This window comes from Motacilla alba, chromosome 6, assembly GCF_015832195.1.
Source record: "Motacilla alba alba isolate MOTALB_02 chromosome 6, Motacilla_alba_V1.0_pri, whole genome shotgun sequence".
NCBI classification, from domain to species: domain Eukaryota; kingdom Metazoa; phylum Chordata; class Aves; order Passeriformes; family Motacillidae; genus Motacilla; species Motacilla alba.
In genome coordinates, this window is record NC_052021.1 from 2973663 (window position 1) to 2993737 (window position 20075).

Genomic DNA, 20075 nt, shown 5'->3' on the forward strand with positions numbered 1-20075 from the left:
CCAGTTTGTAATGATTCCCAGGAGCCCAGGGCGATTTGGATTTCCCATGGGAGCTGGTTGTGTCCTGAGGGCACTGCACTCCCTGCAGGCAGCATGGGTGGCAGGATGGATTGCAGAGACGTTTCCTTTGCAGCCCCAGCCCAGCGCTGGCTCTGGGGATGGACAGGCACTGAGGTGACCCTGAGAGGCAGTGCAAGGCACAGGGTGCAGCTGAGGAAGGACAGCCCTGGGCTGCGCTGAGAGGGGAAGCTGGCACTGCCCAGCGTGGAGAAGGTCCTTTCTGCAGCCCCCGTCACAGGGGAGCTGGGGCCTTGCTGCAGACATACGGCCGCTCACTTGAGCAGTTCCCACTCCTGAATTTCTTCTCAGCCAGGAACACGCAGTCGGAATTGCCGAGGACAGGAACCCTGCAGGGAGGAGCAGAGGCAGCGCTGGCTGCCAGGGGAACACCTTGTGCCCCTGTCCGGCCAGGCCCTGCCCGGCTCCCCGGCACTCACCGGGAGCTGTAGCTGCTGCCGTCCCCCCAGTGCAGGCGCTGGCCCCGTCTGCGCAGCCCGAGCCAGTAATCGCCGTTCCCGCCGAGGCGGAAGAGCAAATCCTGCCCGGGAGAGAGGAGTGGCAGCTGCCCCGGCCCCTCGGGGGGACACGTGCCCGGGGCTGCCCCCGCACGCCGGGGCTCCTTCCCTGCAAGGCCCCGGCCCGGGGCTGCACCCCCAGCCCTACGAGCCCCGAGCCCGGCCCAGGAGCACCCCCAGGCTGCCCTCAGCCAGCCCGCACCGCCCGCAGCCCCTCACTCACCATGGCCTCCTCATCCTTGGCAATGGCCAGGGAGGCGTTCAGCTCGGAGCAGCGTTCCTGACCCTGCTCCCAGGTGCCGTAATCCCTTGAGAAGTAGTAGCAGACCCCGTTGTAGCCAACCCAGCCAGGGGGACAGCCCAGAACCACGAGCGGAGTGGCAGCTGTCACTGGAGCCTGCGGTGCTGCAGGGGCAAGAGGAGAAGGTCTGAGCATTGCCCTGTGCAGGGAGCAGGGAGCCCGCTCTGCCCCGAGGGGCTGGGCCCAGGCTGCTGCCCCTGCCTTACCTGCCAGCACAGCCAAGGCCACCAGCAGAGCCAGCAGCAGCAGCAGCAGCAGCAGGATCAGCAGCGCCGTGCCCTCGGGATGGCGCCTGAGCCGTTCACCTGGAGCAGGAAAGAGCTGCTGGCTGCCAGAAGCAGAGCCGGCCCTGCAATCTGCTCAGCCCCTGCCCAGGGAGCACAGCAGGGAGCCCTCAGCCAGTGTGGCCCTCGCTCAGCTGGCAGCCAGAGAGCCCAGAGCCTGGGCACGGCCAGGGACACAGCTCTGGCCACAGCCAGGGACACAGCTGTGGGCACAGGCTGCAGCAGGAGAGCTGCACAGCCTTGGGGGCAGCTGGGGCTCTTGCTGCCAGCCACTGATGGGGCCCAGCAGAGCACCAGGCCTCTTCCACACCTCGGGAAACAGCCACACACCTGCCAGCCCTGGCCTTGGGAGGGGACACTGGCCCCTCCCTAGAGGCCACAGGGGTGGCCCTGCACTCACCCAGGAATCTTCTGAGGTCCCTTTTGTGTTTGTTGCCGGTTGCTGATGTGCCCTGGGCAGCCAGGGGCTCCCTCACACTCCCATCCCTGGTGCAGAATCCACTCTCCACATCTTCACTCACTGCGCGCTCACAAGGGGCATCCCCCTGCTTGTGCCGAGTGGCTTCTTGTGCCCCAGGCAAGTGCGGAACCCCGGCTGCCGGTCCGTCCTGGAGATGCTGGGGCTCCTTCTCAAGCCCATGAATAGAGCAGGATTCACTCTCCTCCAGCTCACAGCCAGAATCTCTCTGACAGGAACAATTAGCACCTTCCTCCCGACACATCAGGAGCGCCGGCAAAGCCTTTGGGAGCTCGGCCTCGGGAGCAGCTTTACAGCGGCGCTGGTGGCACCCTGCAAGGGACACGATGAGCGGTCAGTGCTGCTGCCGGCCCTGCGGGAGCCCGAGGCTCGGCAGGGCGGTGGCAGCTCCGGCTGCGCTGTCCCCGCTGCCCAGAGTTGCGGCAGCAGCAGCGGCGGAGCCAAGCGCAGCCTCCGGGAGCTCGGCGGTGCCCGCAGCCCCGGCCCCTGGGGCTCTGCAGCCGCTGCAGCCCCCAGCTCCGTGCCGGGACAGGCGCTGACAGCGCCTGCGAGCTGCCGCCTGCTGCTGGCCCAGGGCAGCTGCGGCTCGGAGTCCGCCTGCCCAGGGCCGAGAAGCAGCAGCCCCGGGCTGCTGACCATCGTGCCCCGCATTCCCTGCCCCGCCGCCTTGCAGCGCGGCCACCCCGGGCGCCGGCACGGCCGCTGGGGCTCCCTGCCTGCGAACACGGGGCGCCTCCTGGCACAGAGGGCAGAGAAGCCTCGGCCCCGGAGCCCGCAGGATGCGGCGCTTGCTGCCCGCGCTCGGCGCCTGCAGCGCTTTGGGCTCCGAGGCGCGTTCAGGTTCGTGCCGTGCCAGCCCCGAGCCGGGCACGGACACCTCCCGCCCGCCCGAGCAGCGGCCCCGAGCCCGCTGCCGCACGGCCGGGTGGTGTTCTGTGTTAGGAAGGATGAAAGTTTGACCACAAAGTCTCACAGATGTGTGTGCTTAGCAGAAAATTTTTGAATGTAGATTCTGAAGAAGGAATAGAGATGGAAGCAAGTTTTGATATAGAAGAAAAGAATTGCTGAGGCAGTCTTACTGGATAACCAAGGAGGCAAAGGGTGTGTTAGTTAGAAGGGGTTTTTTATGACTTAGAGCAAAGGATAAACCCACCTCAAACAAGAAGATGTTTTTACCAAGCAGAATGATATCACAGGCAAACAAGTCAGCAGATATTGTTAGTAGAAAAAAAGGTCTCAGAATTTTCCACTACAAGAAACCTGAAAAACACCTTCTAGCTTAAACTCTACGAATTTTTAGTGATTGGAGAACAGTAACATGAATATGGTAATTACAGTAGTTATGATTGGCTATAGGTAAAAGTTAAGGTATAGATTGGTTCTTCTGTATTAGGATGCTCAGGAAAGAAAAGTATATAATGCAATGTAACCAAAAGCAAAGGGTCTCCAGGCCTGCCTGCAGCTGGAGCTGACAGCTGTAGGCACAGGCTCAGCTGCCCATGACCCTGGACTGCTGTAATGTCTTGCATGGAATAAACTGCATTTTGGAGAGCCACCTGGAGTCCTGCATCTCTCATTCAGGCTCTTACAGACCCGGGCACGGTGCAGCCGCCTCCGTCCTACTGAGAGCACCCGCGATGAGCCATCACTGCTGCAGCACTGGCTTGTGATAGATGAGTAATGCGATGATTGACTCTCACAATTAACAGACAAATATCATGTAAATAGATTAAGAAAAAATTTATAGATTTACTATTATGTTTTACTCCCTTGCGTTGTTTTCAACAGACTGCCAAAGTTGGGACATCTGGGAGGGTCGACTTGTCACTATGGCGACATCTGACTTCCAGTCAGGAGGATGTGATTTCCACCACTGGACAGTGAAGAAAGGGTCAATGGACAGATCTTTGGAAGTTGTTAAAGGGTTAAAAGGTGAAAGGTCCATTGGGTGGGTGAGCACATTGTGGGGAAAATCCTTTGCTCCCAGTGCCATTTTCTCTTTTCAGTCCTCTGTTGTATTTTTGATAAGGTTTAATAAACCTTTCAAGAGTTATGAAAGTGAGTAGCTATTTCTCATAATTTTGGGAACTCCTCCAAGATAAACACCTCACCCCTGTGGTGCCAGGAGTTTTTTTAAAGAGGTGCACCCACGCCACAAATTTGGCGGAGTCCATTGGACACTGCCAGGGCCACCGGCGGTCACAGGCTGAAGCCCGGAGACAGCAGGGGGCTGGATAAATAAAAGAGAAGAGGGGTGAGTTCCATTTTTTGGCCAGATAATTACTCCGTAATTCCGCTATAGGAAAGCGAACGCCACGCCAGTACTAAATTAGAGCGTCCTGTTGGAGTTTTAGGATATTGGGCGGTTGGAGGGAAGGGCGGGACGCGGGGTGATGGAGTCTCTCACTGGTTTTGCTTTCAAACCAGAACAGGCAGAAAGAACCTGCTCTTAAATATTCAGAAAGGTTATAGTGTAAACAAAGACACTGTAAAAGTAACAGGAACAAAAGGAGAGAGTTTCACAGTTCCTGTCATTAAAGATGTGGCAATTGAGGGAGAAACTAAAATTGTGATGGGGGATGTCTTATTGGTCCCTGGGGCAGGCAGCAACTTATAAAAAAGAGACTTACAAGTAAAACTAGAAATAGGAGTTATACCAGAAGAAGAGAAATGACAGCTAGAGTTCTAAAACTTGGCCAAGAGGATGAGAAAAAAATTAACAAGGAAGTTTGGGCTGGAGAAAGAAATAGGGGAGGATTAAATATTGACCCTATAAAGGTCACAACTGAGAGAGAAGATTGTGCCAGATGTATCCGTCAGTATCCTATATCCTTAGAAAGATGGGAAGGTTTGAAGTCAGTCATAGAAGGAACTGTGAGGGATGGGACATGAGAACCTTGTATGTCTTCTCATAATACCCCTATTCTCCCAGCAAAGAAGCCCAATAGAAACTATCTTTTATTATCTGGAGAAACTGAAGTTGAAGTTAGAGAAGCTACTATAAACCTTTTGAAATCTCTCGCGGGAAAAGGATTAAGGGTATCAAAAGGGAAACTGCAATTTGTAGAACCAGAGGTAAAATATCTTGGACACTTAATAAGTAAGAGTCACTGGAAACTCAACCCCAAGAGAATTGCAGGAATTTTATCTCTTCCCCATCCCTCTTCAAAAAGGGAAATCAGAAAACTACTCGGATTATTGGGATACTGCAGATTATGGATTGATGGGTACAAATGAGCAGTAAAATTTTTATTTGGAAAATAACAAAGGAAAATTATGTTAAATTAGAAGAACTGAAGTTGAAACTGGCCTAAGTACCAGCTTTAAAGCTTGCCTTCGTTAGAAAAACCCTTTTCATTTGTACATAAATGTAGAAAATGGAGTAGCTCATAGAATTCTAATTCAGGAGTGGGGAGGAGTAAAGAGACTGTAGCTTATTTCTCAGAGATGTTAGACCCAGTAAGCCACAGCTGGCCAGTAGGTATTCCAGCTGTAACAGCTACTGCAATCCCAGTAAAACAAAGTTGTAAGCTTACTTTTGGAAGTAAACTAGTTGTGTGTACACCTTGTACAGTCCCAGGTGTGTGGAAACAAAGAAAAGAGAAAAAGGGAAAAGAAAAGAAAGTAAGAAGAGAAGAAAGAGAGAAGTTGGAGAAGGGCGAGGGGTGGTTAGCAGACTCTGGGATATTGGAATGTGGAGTGGCGATGTCTTGGTGCTGGAGGAGAGCAGGAGTGTGAATGCAGTTTCTGCATGAAGGGCAGGGCAGTGTCTTTGCACATGGTTGTTAGGAGATTGCTCAATGCCGAACTGGGATCCGGAGAAAGTTTAACAGAACAGACCCGCCTTGAAGGGAAAAAGAAGATTTGTTAACTAAGGAAAAAGAATGTCAGGAGCACCGGGGGACGCCAGGTTTGGGGTTATCAAGGCTAGAAAGTGTTTGGCCACTCTCATACGAGCAGTGGGGCCTCAGGAGCGGGCTGGCTCAGTGGCAGAGCTGCCAGGGGGGCTCCCAGCCTGCTGGGGTCCCGAGTCCAGGATGGCAGCCTCGGCCATGGCAAGTGGAGAGAGAGAGAAAGGGACCCAAGGAGAGAGAGAGCGAAAGGGACCCAGGGAGAGAGAGAGAGAGAGAGAAAGAGAGAGAGAGAGAAAGGGACCCAGGGAGAGAGAGAGAGAGAGAGAGAGAGAGAGACAGTGAAAGGGACCCAAGGAGAGAGAGAGAGAGTGAAAGCGAAAGGGACCCGAGGCACACCCCCAGGGTCCCCATGCTCGTGGCTGGCCCCGAGTTTCCTCACCGGCTCCTACTGGGGCAGGATCTGCCCTGGCCAGAGCCATTCCAGTAACAATAAGATCAAGGCAGAGATAGCTGACTCTCCAAACCTCACAAAGTTGGTGGTTTTTTTTGTAAGTAAGGTTTTTTTCCTTCTGTTTTCTTGCTGTTAAAAAGAGGAGGCTTTTGTTCTGAGGAACGAGTCTATAATGCTAATTGTAGCTCACAGAAAGAAGGATTTGCCTCTGGAGCTGTTAGCACAGCTGGATACAAGAAAAAGAGGTGGCTGTAAAAAATAAAAAAATAAAAAAATTAAGAAAGGCTTTTGCTAAACCCAGAAAGTTTTGAGGAAAGCTGATAGTAAAAGTTAATACAGTATTACTTTTCTTTTATCAGTGTGCCATTAAGAAGTCCTTTCCAGGTACTACTGAAGCAGCAATCCAAGCCATGGAAAGAGGGTGAATTCATGCCAGCAGAATCAAAGGACTTGTGAAGAAACTTGAGGAACAGACTATCACATCTAAACCAGGTGATACCAGGTTGACTTTCAAACGGGGACTGAGTGGTAATGGTTTGGGAAGAGCCAAATGATCCAAGGAATGAACAAAGAACAACACCTAATTGAGAAATAAGGCAAAGCTCACATCACTGGTTTCAAGCACTGCCTGAATAAACCCTGAGACACCTCCAACATCTCCTTGGGGAGGAATACTTCAAAGAGAAGGATCAGGACTGTTTTAGTCAAAGAGTTCTTACTTTCTGAGCTTAGCCTGTGAATTGTACAGGGAAGAGGGGAATTACCATTTCCATCAGTGCCATACTGTAAACTCTACTTGATTCATCCCAATACCAGACACGCTAGCTGGGTTATAAGTAAATGTTTGAGTTGTAGGAATAATTGGTATTGTAGTTCACAAAATCTATGCTCTTGTTGCAAGAAATGTTAAAGTAATAACTTTGTTTTGTGGATGGGAATTATTAGTACCTGTTGAATGAGAAGTACCTGAGGAATGGTGGGAAACCACAGTTAAGGGGTGTCAAAAACGATTGGCCTAGAAGTTAGTAAAAAGGAAGTGACAAGGGAAAGAGAGGGCAAGCCTGGGTTGACCGCTGTACTCGCCACCAATAAGATCAAATACACCTGCTTTGGGCAGCACCCCCATTGGCAGGGAAGGTGGGGGTATAAGCCATACCAGACCTCTGTTACACCTTTTTGTTTCACTCCTTTGTTGTCTTTTCCCTTTCGGGATACCGACAAGATCGTGTCACAAATGCTAACGAAAGCAAAGAAACCAAAGTTCCTCTTTTATCACCCACATGGAAAGAAACATGGAAAGAAACCAAAGTTCCTCTTTTATCACCCACATGGAAAGAAACATGGAAAGAAACCAAAGTTCCTCTTTTATCACCCACATGGAAAGAAACATGGAAAGAAACCAAAGTTCCTCTTTAATCACCCACACCCACGTCAACAGCCACTGTTATAACCCATCCAAATTAAGTACCTGTAGGCAAAATGGGGAAAATTGTTGGATTGCAAGGAACTTAGGAAAAAGTGGTAATAGATTTGGAATTGAATGTCCAAAAGGAGAGAGATAGATTTGTTTCACATTTAATCTTAAAGATACTTTGCAGGATTCGGCAAAAAAACAACTAGTAAAAAAAAGGTGAAACCAGCACAGCAATCTAACTCTGTATCGACCCCAAATTATATGCTGAGTCGCATTATAAGACTCCAAGCAGTTAAGAGATGATAACAAATAAAGCTGCTCAGGCATTGGAATTATTAGCAAGTCAGCAAAGCCAAACAAAACCTGTGGTGGATCAGAATACGTTGGCTTTGGACTATTTATTGGCTGAAGAAGGGGGTGTTTGCAGAAAGTTCAATATACCAGATTGTTGGAAATAGATGACAACAGAGATGTTCTTCTGGAAAAAGCAAAAGATACCAGAAAAATAACCCAGGTACCAGTTCAAAATTAGACAACAATGTTAAAACCTAGCTGATAGGGCAATGTATTAGAGATAAGATGATAGAAGAAATTAGGATTTTTCCTTTCATGTGTAACAACTGTTTTGATATTTCTTCCTTGTTTAATCCCCTGTTTTATTTGATTTCCAGCATAGTCCAGAGGATGCAAGTATCCAGTCTATTCGGTCTTTTGTTGTACTTTTGATGAGGTTTAATAAAGCTTTCTAAAATGATGAAAAGTGAGTAGCTATTCCTCACCGGCTCGGCCCCGGCCATCCGGGCACGGGGGACACCGCGGGCAGCCGCTGCCTCGGCGGCCTCAGCGCAGGGGGGACACGGGGGCACCCGGCACAAGGAACTCGCCAGAACCCCCCCGCCCCTCACCGCGGCCCCTCCGCCCGCAGCGAGCCCCGAGCTGGGGCAGCGCCGACCGCGGGTCCCACCTGGGCTGAAACAGTCTCCGAGCTCCGCCGCCGCCTCGCCGGGCTCCGGGTGCCGCCGCCGCCGCTCCGGTTCCTGACAAAAATCCCGGTCACGGCCGCTGCCAGCGCAATGTAAAGTCCGAGTGGGAGCGGCTTGGGCATAAGCAGGGCAATAAAGGAGCATAAAGCAATAAAGGAGGATTATAAAGGATCTTTGCACGCAGTGAAGAAATGCGCGTGCCGTACCGGGAAAGGGAGGTGCGGGGGCGGGGGCGGGACACGCCGGGGGAAAGGGGAGGGCAGCGGCCCGCGGCGTGGAGACACCCCCGGAAGCAGCTTCCTCGGGGGCTGAGGTTCTTCTCGAGGTGCGCCGGGCTGGGTTCCTTAGCGCGTGTTTTTCGGGATAGGAACCCCTTCCGCCCTGCCCCCTCGCAGAGCCTTTGCAGGTCAGGCAGATCAAATGAATCCCAATTGTCAGCGATTTCCTCCACCTGCTATTTCTCCCCTCTTTCCCTGCACGGATTTGATAGCTCCTGGTTTCCTCCCACAGAGCTGGAAAGCAAAATGCCCGCCTGCCCCATGGCCATCCCCGCTGCCTTCCACCGCTCCAGCCTTGTCCCTCTTTCTCTGCCCTTTCCTTGGCACCACTTTCTCCCTGCTCCTCTCCCTGCCAGCGGGCAGCAAAGACATTTCACCCGCTGGCAGCAGCTGCCTCCTCTCCCTCGCTCCCATTTTGCCCACTCGGAGCTCCTGGCGCTGCTGAGAGTCACGGCATGTTAGGGCGTGTTGCCAGGGCCCAGGAGCATCCGGGAATGGGCTAGGTTGAAAGCAATGGCACTTAGGGATATTGCCGGGGCTCAGGAGAACCCGGAAAGGAGCCAGGTGCAGAGCGACAGCATTTAGGGCGTGTTGCCTGGGCTCAGGTGTCCCAGGTCACTCACAGATGAGTGAGATTGCCATGGGAGGGGCTTTGTTAGAATTGTGGTTTGTAAAGAGGGACGGGCTGGTGGGAGTTGTGGTGGTTGGAGGCCTCTTGGGGCACAGGGATCATGAAATTGCAGTGTCCTCAATATTTGGTGATAACAGGAGGAACATCAATAAAGTTTTTACATTAGACTTCCTGAGAGCAGTCTATTGAGGAGTCTTATTCAGAGAGTTCCTTGGGAAGCAGCCCTTAAAAATGAAGGACTCCAGGAAAGATGGGCATGCTTTGAAACAGAGATCTTGAGGGCACAGGAACAGACTGTCCCTGTGTGCCCAGAGATGAGTCCACGAGGCAAACGTCCAGCCTGGATGGGCAACCTTAAGAGCCTGATACGAGAGATGCAGGACTCCAGGCAGTTCTTCATAATGCAGTTTATTGTATCCAAGATGTTACAGCCCAGGGTCCAAGTATCCAAGTCCAGGGTCATGGGCGGCTGAGCCTGTGCCTACAGCTGTCAGCTCCAGCTGCAGGCAGGCCCGGAGACCCTTTGCTTTTGGTTACATTGCATTACATACTTTTCTTTCCTGAGCATCTTAATACAGAAGAACCAATCTATACCTTAACTTTTACCTATAGCCGATCATAACTACTGTAATTACCATATTCATGTTACTGTTCTCCAGTCACTAGAAGTTAGTACATTACAGTTTGAGCTAGAAGGCGTTTTTTAGGTTTTTTGCAGGGGAAAATGCTTAGACCATTTTTCGGCTTGCCACATTGACATGTCTTGTATGCCTGTGCTATCTTTCTGCTTGGTAAAAACATCTTCACGTTCGAGGCATGTTTATCCTTTAAGTCATAAAACCTCGCCTAACATAACCTTTGCCTTCTTAGTTATCCAGTGAGACTGGTCCAGCAATTCTTTTCTGCATCAAAACTTGCTTTCATTTCTCTTCCTTCTTCAGATTCTACATTCAAAAATCTTTCTGCCAGGCATACGTATCTGTGAGAATTTCTTGTCAAAGTTTCATCCTTCCCAACAGGCACTGAGGATTTGAATGAATTTAGGAATAAAAGGAGGATGTATGAGCTTTGGAAGGAAGGTCAGATTTCTCAGGAAGTATTTAAGGAAGTTGCCAAAGTATGTAGGGAAAAAATTAGGGAGGCCAAAGCTCAGCTGGAACTTAATTTGGCAATTTTTGGAAAGGATAATAAAAAATGTTTTTTCAAATATATTAATGGTAAAAGGAAGAGAAAGATGAGCTTTTTTTCCCTTTTAGATGGAGGAGGGAATTCTGTAACTGCAGATGAGGAGAAGGCAGACGTGCCTAACTGTGGCGATATTGGGTCAATTACTGAGGATGGACTTTGGACATGGTTGTCATAAGAAATTTGATAACAGGTGCAATAGCAAACAGAAATTTAAAGATGAAATAAAGATTACAAGAAGATTGAAGCAGCTGGGTTTACTGGAAAAAAAAAATTGTTGGTGATCAGGGCAGTCAGGACAAGGTGAAGAGACAGAGAAATCTTGACTCCATTTCAGAAGGCTGGTTTAGTATATTATGATATATATTACATTAAAAAGAACCACACTATAACTACAATAAAAAGAACAGAGGGAAAGATTCATCAGAAGGCGAGACAGGAATAGAAAGGAATGAATAATAAAGTTCTGTGACTCCCAGAGAGTCCAAGAGCTGCTGCCTCCTGGATTGGCCACCAAGCAGAAACATCCCACACTGACCAATGCTGCTGCATTCCACAGCAGCAGATAACAAATTGTTCACACTTGAAGCTGAGGCCCTTCAGCTTCTCAGGAGAAGAAAATCCTAGCAAAGGGATTGTCACAAAACATCACAACTACAGAAAATTACATAGGACTTCTGCAAGTAAAAGATGTTTAAAATGTCTAAGTTTGTTTATTTGATGATTAACCCAATCACTGTAGTAAAACATTACAAATCTTCATAGAATAAGTATATAAGCATCTGTATCCCACAATAAAATCGGAATCTTGAACCATCTCGAAGCCTTCCCTGTCTCTCCTCATCACTGATACTTAACGCCTTCTTTGCCTCAGCCTTCAGTGGGAACACAGCTTGTCCTCAGGCCAAGTGTCCTCCTGGGCTGGGGGATGGTGTCAGGGAGCAGAATGGGCCCCCTGTGATCCAGGAGGAGGCAGTCACAGAACTGCTGAGCTGCTTGGATGTTCATCAACCTGTGGGCCCAGGTGGGATCCAGCCCAGGGGGATGAGGGAGCTGGCAGATGAGCTTGGGAAGCCGCTCTCCATCATTTACCAACAGCCCTGGCTCACTGGGGAGGCTCCAGGTGGCTGGAAGCTGGCCAGTGGGACACCCATGCACAGCAAGGCTGGGAAGGAGCATCCTGGTAATTACAGGCAGTCAGCCTGACCTGAGTGCCCAGCAAGGCCCTGGAGCAGTTTACATTGGGTCCATCAGGCAGCACTCCCAGCATGGCCAGGCTATCAGAGCCAGCCAGCAGGGCTTCAGGAGGGCTGGGCCGTGTGTGACCGAGCTGGCCTCCTGTCATGAGCAGGTGACCCTCCTGGTGGCTGCAGGAAGGGCTGTGGGTGTGTCGGGGTGGGCTCCAGCAGGCCTTTGGCACTGTCTGCCACAGCTCACTGCTGGAAAAGCTGCAGCCCAGGGCTGGGACAGGAGCACTCTGTGCTGGGCTCAGCCCTGGCTGGATGGCTGGGCCAGAGAGTGCTGGTGAGGGTGCTGCAGCCAGCTGGGGCCAGGCACCAGGGCTGTCCCTCAGGCTCTCTGCTGGGGCCAGCCCTGTTCAGTGTTTGCACTGACCACATGGATGAGGGGATTGAGGCTTCCATGAGTATATCTGCAGAGGACACTGAGCTGGGAGCTGTGTCCATCTGCTGGAAGGTAGCAGGGCTCTGCAGGGAGACCTGGAACTGTTGGATGCATGGGCAGAGCCCAGTGAGATCAAGTTTGATAAGCCCAAGTGGCGAGTCCTGCACTTTGGCCACAATCACCCCTGCGATGCCCCGGGCTGGGGACAGTGAGGCTGGACAGTGCCCAGGCAGAAAGGGACCTGGTGGCACTGGTCGACAGCCGGCTGAACATGAGCCAGCAGTGTGCCCAGGAGGCCAAGGAGGCCAATGGCTCCTGGCCTGGATCAGGAATGGTGTGGCCAGCAGGAGCAGGGAGGTCACCCTTCCCCTGTACCTGGCCCTGCTGAGGCCACACCTGGAGTGCTGTGTCCAGCTCTGGCCCCTCCGTTTGGGAAGGACCTTGAGACGCTGGAGCGCGTCCAGAGGAGGCAACGAGGCTGGAGAGGGGCTGGGAACACAAACCCTGTGAGGAAGCACTGAGGGAGCTGGGGGTGCTCAGCCTGGAGAAAAGGAGACTCAGGGGTGACCTCATCACTCTCTACAGCTCCCTGAAGGGTGGCTGTGCTCAGCTGGGGTTGGGCTCTTTCTCCAGGCAGCACTGACAGAACCAGAGGACACAGCCTTGAGCTGCACCAAGGGAAATGTAGGTTGGATATTAGAAAAAAGTTTTTTTTTACATAAAGAGTGATAAAGAACTGGAATGGTTTGCCCAGGGAGGTGGTGGAGTCACCATCCCTGGATGTGTTTAAAAACAGACTGGATGTGGCGCTGGGTGCCGTGGTTTAGTTGAGTTGTCAGGGCTGGGTTGGACTCGAGGATCTTGGAGGTCTCTTGCAACCCAAGCCAGTGATTCTGTGACTGTGTGACCGCGGGCAGCCGCTGCCTCGGCGGCCTCAGCGCAGGGGGGACACGGGGGCACCGGCACAAGGAACTCGCCAGAGCCCCCCCGCCCCTCACCGCGGCCCCTCCGCCCGCAGCGAGCCCCGAGCTGGGGCAGCGCCGACCGCGGGTCCCACCTGGGCTGGAGAGGAGAGGAGAGGAGAGGAGAGGTTGCTTCTGCCACAAAAAGACCATGTTAAGAACAAAAGCCCCACACTGTTGAAGCTGCTGAAGAAGTGCAGCCCTCAGGAAGCTGCTGCTGGGGGTCTCAGCGGGCCCCGGTGGCTGCTGCAGCCAGGGGAGGGGCAGGGCAAGACACATCACAACGCTGGCAGTGCTCAGGGTCTGTCAGCTTTGCAGGTCAGGCAGATCAAATGAATCCCAATTGTCAGCGATTTCCAGCACCTGCTATTTCTCCCCTCTTTTCCTGCAGGGATTTGACAGCTCCTGGTTTCCTCCCACAGAGCTGGAAAGCAAAATGCCCGCCTGCCCCATGGCCATCCCCGCTGCCTTCCACCGCTCCAGCCTTGTCCCTCTTTCTCTGCCCTTCCCTTGGCACCACTTTCTCCCTGCTCCTCTCCCTGCCAGTGGTCAGCATAGACATTTCACCCGCTGGCAGCAGCTGCCTCCTCTCCCTCGCTCCCATTTTGCCCACTCAGAGCTCCTGGAGCCACCTGCCCGCGGAGCCGGAGCCGCCGTGGGGCCGGGAATGGTGCAGGGAATGATGGCAGGGATTCTTGGGCTGGGCCGGGCCAGGTGCCCGGGGCCAGCAGAAGCGCTCTGTGCCTCTCCTGCTGCCCCTGGGCAGGCAACAGAACACAGCAGCAAAGGCTCGGGGCTCTCCAGAAAGGCAGCCAGAGATCTCTCACCCAGCATGGGCAGAACAGGCCCGGACTGGGGAAATTAAAATTCATTGCATTTATTATCGAACAAATCAGAGCAAGGCAATGAGAAGTCAGTGAAATGCTAAAAATGCACCTTCCCCACACTGTTCTCTCCTTCTTGGGCTTCACTTTACTCTGGCTTTCTCCCTGCAGAAGGAGTTGACTGAGAAAGCTTTGGGCAGCACTGAGGGTCTAAAAGGCAGAGCATCCATTCTGTAAACAAGCACAGGGCTGACAGTCATGGAGAGTCCCAGAGCTGTAATTTTTCCTTTTTCAGTCCTGTCATGGTTTGACGCTGGCCCAATGCCAGTGCCCCCATGAAAACCCATCTTCCCCTGGTGTCCGCTGTGAGATGTGATCAGACACAGAGCAAAGCAGGCCTCCACTTGTAAACAAGAAAAAAACTTTATTATCACATAACTACAATAAAATTAACACACAGAGCAGAATGGAAACCTTTTAAACATTTCTCCTCCCCCCACTCAATTTCCACAGAATAACACAAAACCATTGATCTCTTCCCAGTCCATCACCCTTCAGATAATCAACTCAGTCCATCTCCACCCTTCCGACAATCACTTCTCATTTCATCAAGGAGAGAAGGAGCCCTCCTTGTGCCACAGATTTCCCCTGGAAAAGCACACGGCCGAATCCAGCTGTGTTTCCCTGTCACTCAGCCATCGCCTTCGTGACTTCTTCCTTCCATGTTCAGTGCTCTCACCACTGCACATGGACCAGAGCTGCTTTTAGGGTTTCCCCTTTCAAGGATGCCTTGCCCAGTTCCAGGAGAAAACGACAGTCTCTCACCTCATTTTGGGACACCAGTCCCCCCCAATATTTCACCCCCTGGGGCCGAGGGGTCTCACCATCACTCATCACCTGTCATCTCCGCTCACATCGCTCCTTTGGCACCGCCTCCCCCTAAAATGCAGTCTCTGTATTACAGGAAAGGTTCTGTCCATGGCTATACAAGAAAAGTCCAGCCAAAAGCCACTCCATCATCTCCTCCACTTAGGATTTTCTCAACATCTCTCAGTCCTTCTTCACTTGCACAGCTCTCATCACACTTGCACATTTCCTCTTATCCGTTTCTCTCCTCCTTCGACTCCCGGAGGATCAGCATTTGCCAGGTTTCCACCGTCCCACAGAAGGGTTAAAATCACAGTCTCTGCTCATTCCGAACTCCCACACTAGCTCACCAGGGATTCTTCCCTTGTCGTCCCCCCTCTTCTCTTCCTCGGCCAGGCCAGTGCTTATCAAGTTTCACGATAGCACTGGCACCTCTCTCTCTCTCTCTCTCTCCCGAGGAGGGGGACTGCCCGCCACCTCTCTGAGTTCTTCCACCCTTCCATCTCTGTGGGGAACTCACTCTTATCCAAGCCATCGCCTCCCGTCTCTGCCCAAGGCTCCGGCCCACCTCCCTCAGCTCCCCAGCCCGCAGCTGGGCAGGGCAGGTCTGACCTCTCCATCCACCAGAACCAAGAAGAAAGTTCCCGTGGGAGTTCCTTGCTTTTAACCCCTGTGTTCTCAGAGGCGGATCCATATCCTCAATGGCCAAACCAGGTGCCAATATTCACATCTGAGCACCTATTGGTTTGACCACCACCACCTCCCAAAAACTCACTTCCTCTCAAACCACAACAAGTCCATTGTTGTATTTTTTTTGTATGGGTTTAATTAACCTTTAACATTTTAAAAGTGACGGTCCTTTTTCACTTCTTCCAAGGACAGTCCAAAAGTCTCACCTTCAGGCCAGTCTGTGATGATTTCCAAGAGCCCAGGGCCATTTGGATTCCCCAGTCTAGCTTGTTGTATAACGTTATAAATAACAAATCAGGTATTGGCTTTGACATTTATGTACTAACTTTTGTTTTACAAGTTATTACGGATCACAAAAACCCTGATATAGCACAAACTGGAATTTCTGCTTTTGATACAGTGTAACCTGTCAGTTCATGTATGCAGCCTACAGCTTCTATAGTGATGTAATAGACTCTATCTTAGACCATAGCATAACAGAGACTGTGAAATGTTGAAGTGATCATTTAATGCAACTAACTCAGAAAATGGTGCAAAATAATGCAGTGATTTCCCACATTCGGGGACTGTCTTATCAGAAAGACAAGATAACAGAAACAGAAACCAGTGAACTGAGAAAAAAAAAAAAATTATTGACCCTTCGTATCAGGGAGTGAAAATACAAGATAGAACCACAGTAATAAATAAAATATATTCATTTCATCAAGAATATGGCACAAAGACAAGGCAAAGTATCTTCAGCCATTGCACTGAAACAATTTGATCGGGTTAAATGTTAGCTGAGTAAACACACGAGTGCTACATCCACTGCCATCAGGGATATGTTGGCAGATGTTAACAGTGTTAGACATGCTACCCTTCACACTAGAGCAGCCACTGATTTTCTTTTACTAGCACACGGACACGGTTGTGAAGAATGTGAAAGGCTGTGTTGTATGAACCTGTCTGATCCTTCTGAAACCGTCCACAAAAGCACACAAAAGCTGAAAGATTTGACAGCTCAAATTAAAGAACAAGCTCAGTCCTAGTCAGATGATTTGATCCAAGAATGGAGCTGTGCACCTTAGCTAAAGGCACTTGGTCAGATGGGTCTGTACGTGTTGGGTGTTTTGGTAGTTGTACGAGTAGCAATGCCTCGCGTGTACTTTGGTGTGTGCGACAAACGAGGGACAGAAGGATCAAAGAAGTTTCTATCGCAGGGGAGAGAGGTAGGAAATGGATCCACAGAGAGCTCCTGAAATCTCACAGAGATGATGCATGAAGGTATAGACATGGAGGAAGGTTTTGAATTCAGACCTTAGAAGCGATGAGACTTCTTCGAACAAGGGTGTGTCATTACTATCAGACACGACTTTGCCCTTGAAACGGACTAAACTCTCACAGCACCAAAATTGCTGTGCTGTAATATGGCAGTGCTGAGTGGGAGCAAAAAGATGCTTTAAGTAAGTAATAAGCAGATCTATTGCAGTAAAGCTACGAAATGCAAAGTAGTTAATAAACAACGTAGTTATGAAAGTTTGTTTTTGTATGAACCAAGAGGGGGAATTGTGAGAATCCATAAAATCAGAGGGTTTTGGGAAAGCAGCAAAGGCAGGCCTCAGAGACAGCAGAGCTGTGATTAGAGCTAAGCAGGAGCCATGAGATAGGTCAGCAGAAAAGTAAGGACAAATAGAACAATGGTCTGTGCATTAAGGCTTGTTTAGAATAACTCCCTAAGTTGCAGAAAAGTCTATCCAGCAAGGTATTCGGGAGTTCTAAGCTTAATAATGGAGCTCTGTGCATGGTGTTTGAAGGCTTACAGGCAGGTACTGTATTTAAAATGAGCAAGCATTGTTTTAACTGAAGGCACTTGTGCTTATAGTGGTTGGATAGAACCACTGTCAGTGTGCTTTTGCTTTGTGTGATTGATCAAAAAACTTTTAAAGTAAGCTGTACCATTAAGTTCGTTGTCTGCTGGCTGGGATGTGAGCTGTTGGCATCTTCCCATTGTCATAACCATGTACCGAGACTGATGCTGGAAAATGAAACAGCTCAAGGCAGGCTGCCAGCAGTCCTGTCCTGGTTGTGATTTGCACACAGCCCCCAGCCAGTGATAAAACACGAAAACCAAAAGAAAATGTAACCCAAATCAATGTTTGAATATGTATAAACTATTAAGAACATGCATAGAGGTCTATAATGTAACAGTACATAGAGAACAGAGTTTAAGTTAACCGTGTGCAAATGGACAAATAAACAAACATGGGATTTATCCTGTAAGACAAATGTATATTTAATTTTAATTGTGAGCCGTGTTTCTCACGCACAATGAGGGCACTGCACTCCCTGCAGGCAGCATGGGTGGCAGGATGGATTGCAGAGACGTTTCCTTTGCAGCCCCAGCCCGGCGCTGGCTCTGGGGATGGACAGGCACTGAGGTGACCCTGAGAGGCAGTGCAAGGCACAGGGTGCAGCTGAGGAAGGACAGCCCTGGGCTGGGCTGAGAGGGGAAGCTGGCACTGCCCAGCGTGGAGAAGGTCCTTTCTGCAGCCCCCGTCACAGGGGAGCTTGGGCCTTGCTGCAGAGATACAGCTGCTCATTTGAGCAGTTCCCACTCCTCAATCCATTGTCACCCAGGTACGCGCACTCGGCATCGCCAAAGACAGGAACCCTGCAGGGAGGAGCAGAGGCAGCGCTGGCTGCCAGGGGAACACCTTGTGCCCCTGTCCGGCCAGGCCCTGCCCGGCTCCCCGGCACTCACCGGGAGCTGTAGCTGCTGCCGTCCCCCCAGTGCAGGCGCTGGCCCCGTCTGCGCAGCCCGAGCCAGTAATCGCCGTTCCCACAGAGGCGGAAGAGCAAATCCTGCCCGGGAGAGAGGAGTGGCAGCTGCCCCGGCCCCTCGGGGGGACACGTGCCCGGGGCTGCCCCCGCACGCCGGGGCTCCTTCCCTGCAAGGCCCCGGCCCGGGGCTGCACCCCCAGCCCTACGAGCCCCGAGCCCGGCCCAGGAGCACCCCCAGGCTGCCCTCAGCCAGCCCGCACCGCCCGCAGCCCCTCACTCACCATGGCCCCCTCATCCTTGGCAATGGCCAGGGAGGCGTTCAGCTCGGAGCAGCGTTCCTGACCCTGCTCCCAGGTGCCGTAATCCCTTGAGAAGTAGTAGCAGACCCCGTTGAAGCCAACCCAGACACGGGAACAGCCCAGAACCAAGAGCGGAGTGGCAGCTGTCACTGGAGCCTGCGGTGCTGCAGGGGCAAGAGGAGAAGGTCTGAGCATTGCCCTGTGCAGGGAGCAGGGAGCCCGCTCTGCCCCGAGGGGCTGGGCCCAGGCTGCTGCCCCTGCCTTACCTGCCAGCACAGCCAAGGCCACCAGCAGAGCCAGCAGCAGCAGCAGCAGCAGCAGGATCAGCTGCACCGTGCCCACGGGATGGCGCCTGAGCCGTTCACCTGGAGCAGGAAAGAGCTGCTGGCTGCCAGAAGCAGAGCCGGCCCTGCAATCTGCTCAGCCCCTGCCCAGGGAGCACAGCAGGGAGCCCTCAGCCAGTGTGGCCCTCGCTCAGCTGGCAGCCAGAGAGCCCAGAGCCTGGGCACGGCCAGGGACACAGCTCTGGGCACGGCCAGGGACACAGCTGCGGGCACAGGCTGCAGCAGGAGAGCTGCACAGCCTTGGGGGCAGCTGGGGCTCTTGCTGCCAGCCACTGATGGGGCCCAGCAGAGCACCAGGCCTCTTCCACACCTCGGGAAACAGCCACACACCTGCCAGCCCTGGCCTTGGGAGGGGACACTGGCCCCTCCCTAGAGGCCCCAGGGGTGGCTCTGCACTCACCCAGGAATCTTCTGAGGTCCCTTTTGTGTTTGTTGCCGGTTGCTGATGTGCCCTGGGGAGCCAGGGGCTCCCTCACACTCCCATCCCTGCTGCAGAATCCACTCTCCACATCTTCACTCACTGCACGCTCACAAGGGGCATCCCCCTGCTTGTGCCGAGTGGCTTCTTGTGCCCCAGGCAAGTGCGGAACCCCGGCTGCTGGTCCGTCCTGGTGATGCAGGAGCTTCTTCCCAACTCCATTAATGGAACAGAATTCACTCTCCTCCAGCTCACAACCGGCATCTTTTTGACACGAATAATCAGCACCTTGCTCTGGAGGCATTCAGAGTGCCGGCCAAGCCTTTGGGAGCTCGGCCTCGGGAGCAGCTTTACAGCGGCGCTGGTGGCACCCTGCAAGGGACACGATGAGCGGTCAGTGCTGCTGCCGGCCCTGCGGGAGCCCGAGGCTCGGCAGGGCGGCGGCAGCTCCGGCTGCGCTGTCCCCGCTGCCCAGAGTTGCGGCAGCAGCAGCGGCGGAGCCAAGCGCAGCCTCCGGGAGCTCGGCGGTGCCCGCAGCCCCGGCCCCTGGGGCTCTGCAGCCGCTGCAGCCCCAGCTCCGTGCCGGGACAGGCGCTGACAGCGCCTGCGAGCTGCCGCCTGCTGCTGGCCCAGGGCAGCTGCGGCTCGGAGTCCGCCTGCCCAGGGCCGAGAAGCAGCAGCCCCGGGCTGCTGACCATCGTGCCCCGCATTCCCTGCCCCGCCGCCTTGCAGCGCGGCCACCCCGGGCGCCGGCACGGCCGCTGGGGCTCCCTGCCTGCGAACGCGGGGCGCCTCCTGGCACAGAGGGCAGAGAAGCCTCGGCCCCGGAGCCCGCAGGATGCGGCGCTTGCTGC

General features: G+C 52.7%; 3 protein-coding genes across 4 annotated transcripts in view; 1 reads left to right on the plus strand and 2 right to left on the minus strand.

Annotated features, from left to right (window-relative positions):
• Positions 1–20075, plus strand: part of LOC119702804 (C-type lectin domain family 2 member D-like) — a 603052-nt gene that overhangs the window by 13563 nt on the left and 569414 nt on the right. The gene's annotated exons all lie outside the window — the stretch shown is intronic.
• On the minus strand, positions 61–20019 carry LOC119702817 (C-type lectin domain family 2 member D-like). Its single transcript, XM_038141450.1, has 5 exons — positions 19204–20019; positions 1083–1181; positions 799–980; positions 498–598; positions 61–407 (listed from the first exon to the last, which is right to left on the minus strand). The coding sequence occupies exons 1-5, from the start codon at positions 19523–19525 to the stop codon at positions 293–295; spliced, it is 819 nt and encodes a 272-aa protein (XP_037997378.1). The 5' UTR covers positions 19526–20019; the 3' UTR covers positions 61–292.
• On the minus strand, positions 18057–18775 carry LOC119702828 (C-type lectin domain family 2 member E-like). Its single transcript, XM_038141467.1, has 2 exons — positions 18442–18775; positions 18057–18241 (listed from the first exon to the last, which is right to left on the minus strand). Exons 1-2 carry the CDS (start codon positions 18652–18654, stop codon positions 18137–18139), a joined length of 318 nt encoding a protein of 105 aa, XP_037997395.1. The 5' UTR covers positions 18655–18775; the 3' UTR covers positions 18057–18136.